Raw genomic sequence first — 8056 nt, 5'->3', positions numbered from 1 at the left:
AGGTGAGTTGAGAGTGTATAAATGGGTACTTTAAAAGTAAAAATAAAACAATAATGCTGATGATGGCTAACACTGTCAAAGACACCAATGACGTCCATTTTTGCCAAACCAAAAGATCAACACTCAATCCTCATCTTGCTTGACAATTGACAGAGTTGACCGTTCCCTCATTCTTCGCTTGTTTGTGTCACACCAACCTTCCTGGTTTTCCTCCTGTTTCAGTCCTCTGTTATATGCTAGCCACACTCACCCCCTGGTGATCTCAGTCAGCCACCTGGCTTTAAGTATTATCTCTACAGTGACGACTGCCAGGGGTATGACTCCACCCTACTTCTCTCCACTACTCTAAAATAGTTAATCTTATTGCTTCCTTATATAACAAACATCTCTCAGTTATTACCAGACTGGACTCCTGATCCAACAGCCCCAAAGCGGTGCCTCCCTCAGGGTCCCACTGCCAGTAAAAGGTACCCCCATTCACCCAGGTGCTCAGGCCGACCTGTCACCCTAATCCTTATCCTTCTTTCCTCCCACTTCCAATCCATCAGCCAATCTGTGGACTGTGACTTTCAAAACATCTTGAATGTGATCATTTCTTCTCTCCTTAGTCCCAGCATCATCCTTCTGCCCTGGACTCCAACAAGCAGCCTCTCCCAACTGGCATTTCTGCTTCCATGTTTGTCCTATTATTGTCTACACCGCAGTGAGAATGATTCTTTTAAAACTAACCTGAGAACACGTCACTTTTCTGTTCAAAAATTTTCCATTGCTCCCCTGTAACCTCTGCCCTTAGATATGAGCATGACTCATGTCCCACGTCTGCTCCAATCTCTGCTCAAACGTCACTTCATATCTTCCCTATCTTATAAAAAAATACTAGTGCCTTCTGCCCATCCTCAATTCCTTTAGTGTTTTATTTTTCTTCATGTTGCCAGTTGACCTTATACTAAGGAATACTGAGGATTGATTTGTTTATAAATAGGAGAGTGTATGCATCATGAGCGTTTCCCATTTCCAGTGCCAAAAAACAGTCTAGAAGAGGGTTGGCAGATGCTTTTATTAAGCACTCTGGACAATATTCTAACATTATGAATTATCTGTTAAATTATCCTAACATACTAGATTTGCTGTATTACTGTCCACATTTTATAAACGTGGTACTTGAGGCACAGAATTGTTAAGTAACTTGCCCAAAGTCACACAGCTCCTAAGAGGCTTAGCTAGGATGTAAATCTAGGCACTGTTCTCCTGAGTCTCTCTCTGGTCCTCGGCACTTGGCGCTCACGTTTGAGCCCCGAAAGCTATTCGCGGGGTGGCGTCTGGATGACGTATGGCGCCGCTGGTGAGTTCAATCGCAGGGTGAGCCCAGGGTGGAGTTGGCACATCCAGCCTCCCGGGTTTCAGGAACTCTGTCATTAGTCTTTGCGAGCCGGTTGAGGAGGAGCGCACAGACCCAGGCAGGTGGCCAGCTGCGGGAGCGGGATGTACTTCTGCTGGAGAGCCCGCCCTGGGGGGCAGCTGCGTCGGGAACTGACCACCGCGAGCCGCACCGAGCTTCGGCAGGCGGCCAGCGGGGAGCGCCACTCGCTGCTGCTGCTGAGCGACGGCACTGTCCACTCGTGCGGGGACAACAGCCAGGGCCAGCTGGGCCGGAGGGGCGTGCCGCGCGTGGAGCGGCCAGGTGAGCGCCAGGACACAGATGCGGGGTGCGGGACCAGGCAGGTGGGGGCGCTGGGAGCCTTGGGTCCGCTGGGGCCAGAGGAGATGGGAAACGATGCTCCGCGCTGCGTGAGCGCAGCTTCGTCAGTTTCTTTTTCCAGCCGCGCCCTGGTTTGTTTCGGTTTCCAATTCCTCTTCAAAGTAAAACTGAAAGAGAAACTGTGAGCCCAGCCAAACTGGACAGCTCTCCTCAACGGAGTTGTGGTCCCTCCCACTTACCTTTCGAAACCAAGCTTTGCCTACGTAAATCTCTGGAACAGTGAGTGACCTTCCAACAGTGACCGTGTGGTTTGTGAATTGGACACCTGTAACTCCCTCAGAAATGCCTTAGGTCGTCATTTTTCTTAAACTTAAAGAATATATAACAGCATTTTTTTTTACCATTACTAATTCTTGTAGAAATAGGGAAAGAAATCACCTATAATTCCAACACCCAAAGGCAACTCCTAATTTGATGCATTTTCTTTTTGCCTTTTTTCTAGTATATATTTAATCTTTATAAAATCGTGTCATTATACAGTTTTGTATACTCAGTATTTATATAACTTTGTAAACTGCGTTTTCACCAAGCATAATATCATGAATATATTGCCCTCTTATTATGTATGTTTGAAAATACATTTTAAATTGTTGTGTAGCATTCCATGCTCTGAGAGTACAAGTTAATTCTTCTCCTTTTGTGGAAATTAGGGTTTTTTTCCTCATTAGGGGCTTTTATAAATACTACTACAATTGATATTACTGTAGGTAAATATTTGATGAAATTTCTGACTACCTACTTAGAATTAATTACAAGAGTTGTATCTGGGAGGGGAAAAAAAATGCCCTCCACCCTCTTAGTTCTTGTGAGGAACTGCAAAGTAATCTGACAATGACAAAAACAGACTAACAAGAGAAAAAGCATAACATTTTATTAATATTTTATATGCACAGGAGTTCACAGAAAAGAATTGAAACCCAAGAAGTGGTGAGACTCAGCGGCTGATACGCAATTTTAACAAAAATAGGGGGTTTGGGCTTTGAGGGATGATCTTGGAAATATACAATGTAAAACATGGGTTATTTTGGTAAAGGTTGTTTATGCAGACTCTTCTCACTGCCAGCTCTGGTGATAAGTCCCTCTTCCCGGTGGTGGTGGTGGTGGTGGTGGTGTGTGTGTGTGTGGGGGCACCTTTGCAGGAGAAATTTATGCCCTGTTTTTAGGTGGATCCGGGGAGGGCAGAGAACACTTCTGTTGATTCTCAGTTACCTTCAGCTCAAAATAGTCTTTATACAAAAGTGGCATAGTTTTTGGTGGCGTAACCTGATCCCCTTGTGGTAGAAATGAGGCCAACATGATCCTTAATGCCAAATTGTTCTCCAGGAAGATGGTACCAGTTTCTACTGCCATAAGTGTATCAATCTTTAGGAAATGCTTTATTGTTGCATAGTTTGGAAGTAAATCATTGAAAAGGATAAAATCACAAAGATTTTTAGAAAAAAAAACAACAACCCTAAGTGTTAAAAAAGCTTTACTGGTAATGATATATTTAACTCCAAACTTTTAATAATTTGGAGACCAACACTTTGGGAAAACAGTGTAGATTGGCTTGTAGGGAAATGTGAACAGGTTTTCATTTGCAGGCCCATTTGGCCCATTTAGAGGTAGATTACTGCACTCTTCATTGTGAGAAGATCTGGCATCTGCTTCTGTCACACTCATGAGACACGCTTCCTGTTTGTTTCCTCCTGAGCAAGCGAGGTATTTCCTTTTCTCACTGTTCAGGGCTGGGAAGCCAGGAGAGTAGAGCGAGGCAATCCCATCATCCCTCCAGCCCCCTCCATTTTGCTGGGTTTTGCTACCACCATTATAGAGAAACATTTGCTTAAACGCCATAGTCCCTATAGGTTCCTTTCCTACATGATTCCTGCTGTTGTAAATAGCAGTTGTACTCCCACAAAGACAGTACAACATACATTGAGCTATTATTTCCTTCACATCTTTAGCGTGGACTTTAGGCCTTCATTTAAAAGCCCATTGGAAGAGATGAGAAAGTCAGTGACCCTTCTATTTGAAGGAAAAGACTGTCTTGAACTTGCTGTTAAATTAATGATCTGTGGGGTTCCTGTTTTGTTTTGTCTTTGTTCCCAAAGAATCAATTAAGGCACTGGACACTCTACACGTTGATCTGGTGAGCTGTGGAAAGGAGCACTCCCTGGCTGTCTGTCACAAAGGCAGGGTCTTTGCATGGGGAGCTGGTTCTGAAGGACAGCTGGGGATTGAAGAATTTAAGGAAATAGTTTTTACGCCTAAGTAAGTATTTCAATTCATTCATTCATTCCCTCATTCATTCAGTATTTTTGAGTCCATGTGCCAGGCACCATGCAAGAATGCCAGGGTACAAAGATGACTATGACACAGTTCCTAACCTATACTATTACAGTGTAGTGAGGGAAGGAGGCAGAAAAAAACTTATAACATTAATTATTATGGAAAATTCTATGAAGGAAAAGGGTATAGTGAAATGAGAACATGTAACCCTTCGATCTTAATCTTATCTATTGAAAATAACTTCATACCACTTGGACCCCTAGAGTTAATATTATTTTAAGTGAAAACATTTGAGCCACTGAAAATGCAGAAAGCAATCTTATCTGAATTTCCCTATCTGATTAAAGCAAAGCGTCTTAAAATTCAGCTGCCATTAACCATCCTGAGAGGAAGTTTCCTGTGAATTCAGCTGTAGTGAAGACAGACTGCCCAATCAGCATCAGAAAAAAACCCCCACAGAATCTTGTATACTCTACCATTGAAGCCCTAACCTCTCCTACCCTCCGCTTTTGCTAAGCTGATATATATAAACTTTTACTCAGATTATTCCAAAAATTTTCTATTATTGGAATCTCACATGTGTACATACAGAGGGTGCCAAAAAATGTATACACATTTTAAGAAAGGAAAACTGTATTAAAATTGTAATACTCAATGTATACCGATAACGAGATGAATGTAAGTCACATTTGACTTCTGCAATTACAAGAGGTGCTCCAAGTGGTTACCATCAGTGTCCAGACATTTCTGATCACGGTGAACTACTGCTTGAGCAACGTTGACCAATGTGTCCACTTGTATGTATTTTTTTGGCACCCCCTGTATAAATTAGCCTGTCTTTTCTATTGTCTACTGTCAATTAATAGTAGAGTCCCAGTCACTGCACTCAAATAGTAAGGGAAAAGTTTTTTCTCCCAACATAAACTTTTGGCTTATTATAAGCCACTGGGTTTCCTAATATTTAACTTAGTAAATGGAGGGAAAAAATCATATCCTTACAAACAGCTTTCTAGGACAAATGATACAACAAGCAGTCTGAATTATGTGTTCATGAATTACATGCTGTGGAAATGTTCAAAAGCATGTTTTTTAATACTAGGAAGTTACTTCTTGTTACCGCCTGTGGTTATTAAGTCATGTGAGAAATTGCTGTGGCTTGAGGAAATGAGCATTGAACTTGGAATGAAAAGACCAAGGTTTGAGTCTCGTTCTACAACTTGATGCTTATTTGACCTCTTTGAGTTCTACTAGGTTCAACCATGTAAAATTGCTGATCGCTATGTTTTGTCACACAAAAATGGCAGTTCAACCCAATCGTTTCTTTATCTCACAGGGCTTAAATTAGGTAATGTGGGTGACAGTGTTCTATAAATATTAAAGCCCTATGTTATATGTGTATGAAGAAATTTATTTTTCTTTTAGGCCAATAAGTATAGAATAAAAGTTAGTACATTAAATAATACATTAAAAGTCCAGTAAAAATCATTTTTGCATTATATACTGTTTTGGATTCTGCCCTGTGCCTTTGTATTATACATGTTGATGTCATGTTTAAAACAGTTCAGTGCTTTGTAATAAAGGTACTACAGAAATGTAAGAACATAAAATTGTTTTCCCTGACCAAATGTATCACTTGGGAAAGTTTTAAATATCTGTGGTCCACATAGCGATCCACTCTAAAGAAGGATTAATAGATTTTGTATCATTTTTATTATAGGAAGATAAAAGCTCTGGCTGATATAAAAATAATACAAGTTTCCTGTGGACACTACCATTCCCTGGCATTATCAGGAGGTAAAAAAGGCTTTTTAGATCTAAGTGTCATTAAGAAGTAATTTTTCTAATACAAATGATACCTATTGATTTTTAATGCATTGGGGTTCATTTTAATGCATTTATTACAGAAGTTTGTAATTCTCCAGATTTCATAAAATGTGTTTTCATTCATTTTTTTAAAAATTTTCTTTGTTTTTATTATACTCTAAGTAGTGCCTAATTCAAATCTCACTGCCATAAAGCACCATCTCTGTTTACATGACTTGATTGGCTGACTCTCTGAGAACTCAGTAGTGTTTTATTTCCAGCGTTTTGCCCTGTATGCCGAATTGCTTGTCTACACTGGCTAACTCAGACAAAGGCCTATTTGTCTTTTTTACTCAGATCAAAGAAAGAAAAGTCAAGATGTCAAAATCATGACTGTGCATTTTTAACACGAACATCCCCCATCCCCTGTCCATCATCAGGCCAAATTTCTCAATGGCGAGTTTTAGGGAGGAAAAATTTTTCCTTTACCCTCTCAGGTTAAGTACCTGGTGGCCTGCAAATCTAACAAAAGACAGCTTGCTAAGAGTTAAAAGGCACTCAATTGTTATTGAAACTTTCATGCATGGGAGTTCCCAGAAAAGAAGTGAAACTCAAGAAGTGGTTAGACCCTAGGGCTTATATGCCATTTTAACAAAGGAAAGGAGGTTTGGGACAGGAGAGATAAAGTGTGGGGCAAAGGCTTGGAAATATGTGGAGGAAACTAATAGAAAATAAGGGTTATTTTAGTAAGAGTTGTTTGTGCAGACTCATGTCAGTGCTGACTCTCCGTCTCTGGTGATGAGTCCCTCTCCCATTCCTGATACAGGAGAGGAAGACAACTTCACAAGGGAAATTTATGCCTTGCTTTTGGGTGGATAAAGGGAGGGTGAAGAACTCTTTCTACATCTGTTGATTCTCAGTTACCTTCAGTTCAAACGAATCTTTATCCCAAAGTGGCATATTCTGAACCCCTTCAAGAGATATATAACACTTATGTGTCCCTCAGGTGGTTTCTCATGCATAATTGCAACTGTGCCACAGGGCCCATGGACAGCCACCATTTCTGGGTTGCATTCTATGTGCCAGATACTCTGTTAAATGCTTTACGTGTGTTGCTTCATGTAATTGCCTAAAACACAAAAGCTAGGTATTATTTGTATCCTCATTTCAGAAATGAAGACATTTGTACTTAGAGGCTTTCAATGATTTGCCTAAGGTCTAAGAAATAGACACTAAGAAATAGAAGAGATGGGATTCAAACCTATACCTGTTTACATCCCAACCTTAAGGGCTTAATCTCTGTACCATGCAGGCTATGCAACCAGGACAATCCCATGGCTAAAGTGTAATTCCTTCTACCTACCATTTCTAGCTGTTTGATATAAGGCAAGTTATTTAATTTCGTTGAGTCTCAATTTTCTCATCTGTAGGAATATTGATGCCTAATTTAAAGGTTGTTTAGAAGATTCAGTGAGCGAAAGTACACAATATATCCTGTATAGCCCATGGCAATAGTAGAGGTATAATAAATATTCATTTCTTTTCCTTCCTTACTTTCCTTTTTTAAAATTACAAAATTTTTAATTTGTATTTTATTGAGATATAACTGACACATAACATTATATAGTGTTATGGGTACAACATAATGATTCGATATTTGTATATACTGCAAAATGATCATCACAATAAGTCTAGTTGACATTTGTCACCATACAGTTACAGAATTTTTTTGTTTTCTAATGGAACTTTTAAGATTTACTCTCTTAGCAACTTTCAAATATACAATACAGTATTATTAACTCTAGTCGCCATGCTGTACGTTAAATCTTTATGACATCTATTTTATAACTGGAAGTTTGTATCTTTTGAGTCCCTTCACTCTTTTTGCCCCCACCAGCAACTACCAATCTGTTCTTGGTATCTATGAGCTTTTTTTTTTTTTTAAGATTCCACATGTAAGTGAGATCATACAGCATTTGTCTGTCTCTGACTTATTTCACTTAGCATATTGCCCTCACAGTGAATCCATGTTATCGCAAATGGTCCTTCCTCTTAATTATTGAAATGACTTGAATTATGTCCTTGGATATTGAGTTGTCTTTGCGTTGGTCTGGAATGTAAAGGCTGTGTAGAGTCCAGCACTCAATGCATTTGCTATGGTGAACTATGACTACTCATAGACCTTCCTGAGAGTTTGACATTTTATTTATTTATTAAAAAAAA

At 39.7% G+C, this 8056-nt stretch overlaps 1 protein-coding gene across 1 annotated transcript in view; it reads left to right on the top strand.

The window, feature by feature from the left end:
- Positions 1 to 1061: 1061 nt before the first annotated feature.
- Positions 1062 to 8056, top strand: part of LOC109377042 (probable E3 ubiquitin-protein ligase HERC6) — a 68339-nt gene continuing 61344 nt past the window's right edge. Inside the window, exons 1-3 of the mRNA XM_019633259.1 lie at positions 1062 to 1681; positions 3853 to 4012; positions 5748 to 5824. Of these exons, the coding sequence (XP_019488804.1) occupies positions 1483 to 1681; positions 3853 to 4012; positions 5748 to 5824 (436 nt within the window). The 5' untranslated portion in view covers positions 1062 to 1482. The remainder of the gene's footprint in view (positions 1682 to 3852; positions 4013 to 5747; positions 5825 to 8056) is intronic.

Source organism: Hipposideros armiger, unplaced genomic scaffold, assembly GCF_001890085.2.
Source record: "Hipposideros armiger isolate ML-2016 unplaced genomic scaffold, ASM189008v1 scaffold_1266, whole genome shotgun sequence".
Taxonomy (NCBI): domain Eukaryota; kingdom Metazoa; phylum Chordata; class Mammalia; order Chiroptera; family Hipposideridae; genus Hipposideros; species Hipposideros armiger.
Note: the sequence above shows the minus strand (reverse complement) of the source record. Positions and strands in the feature narration are given on the sequence as shown.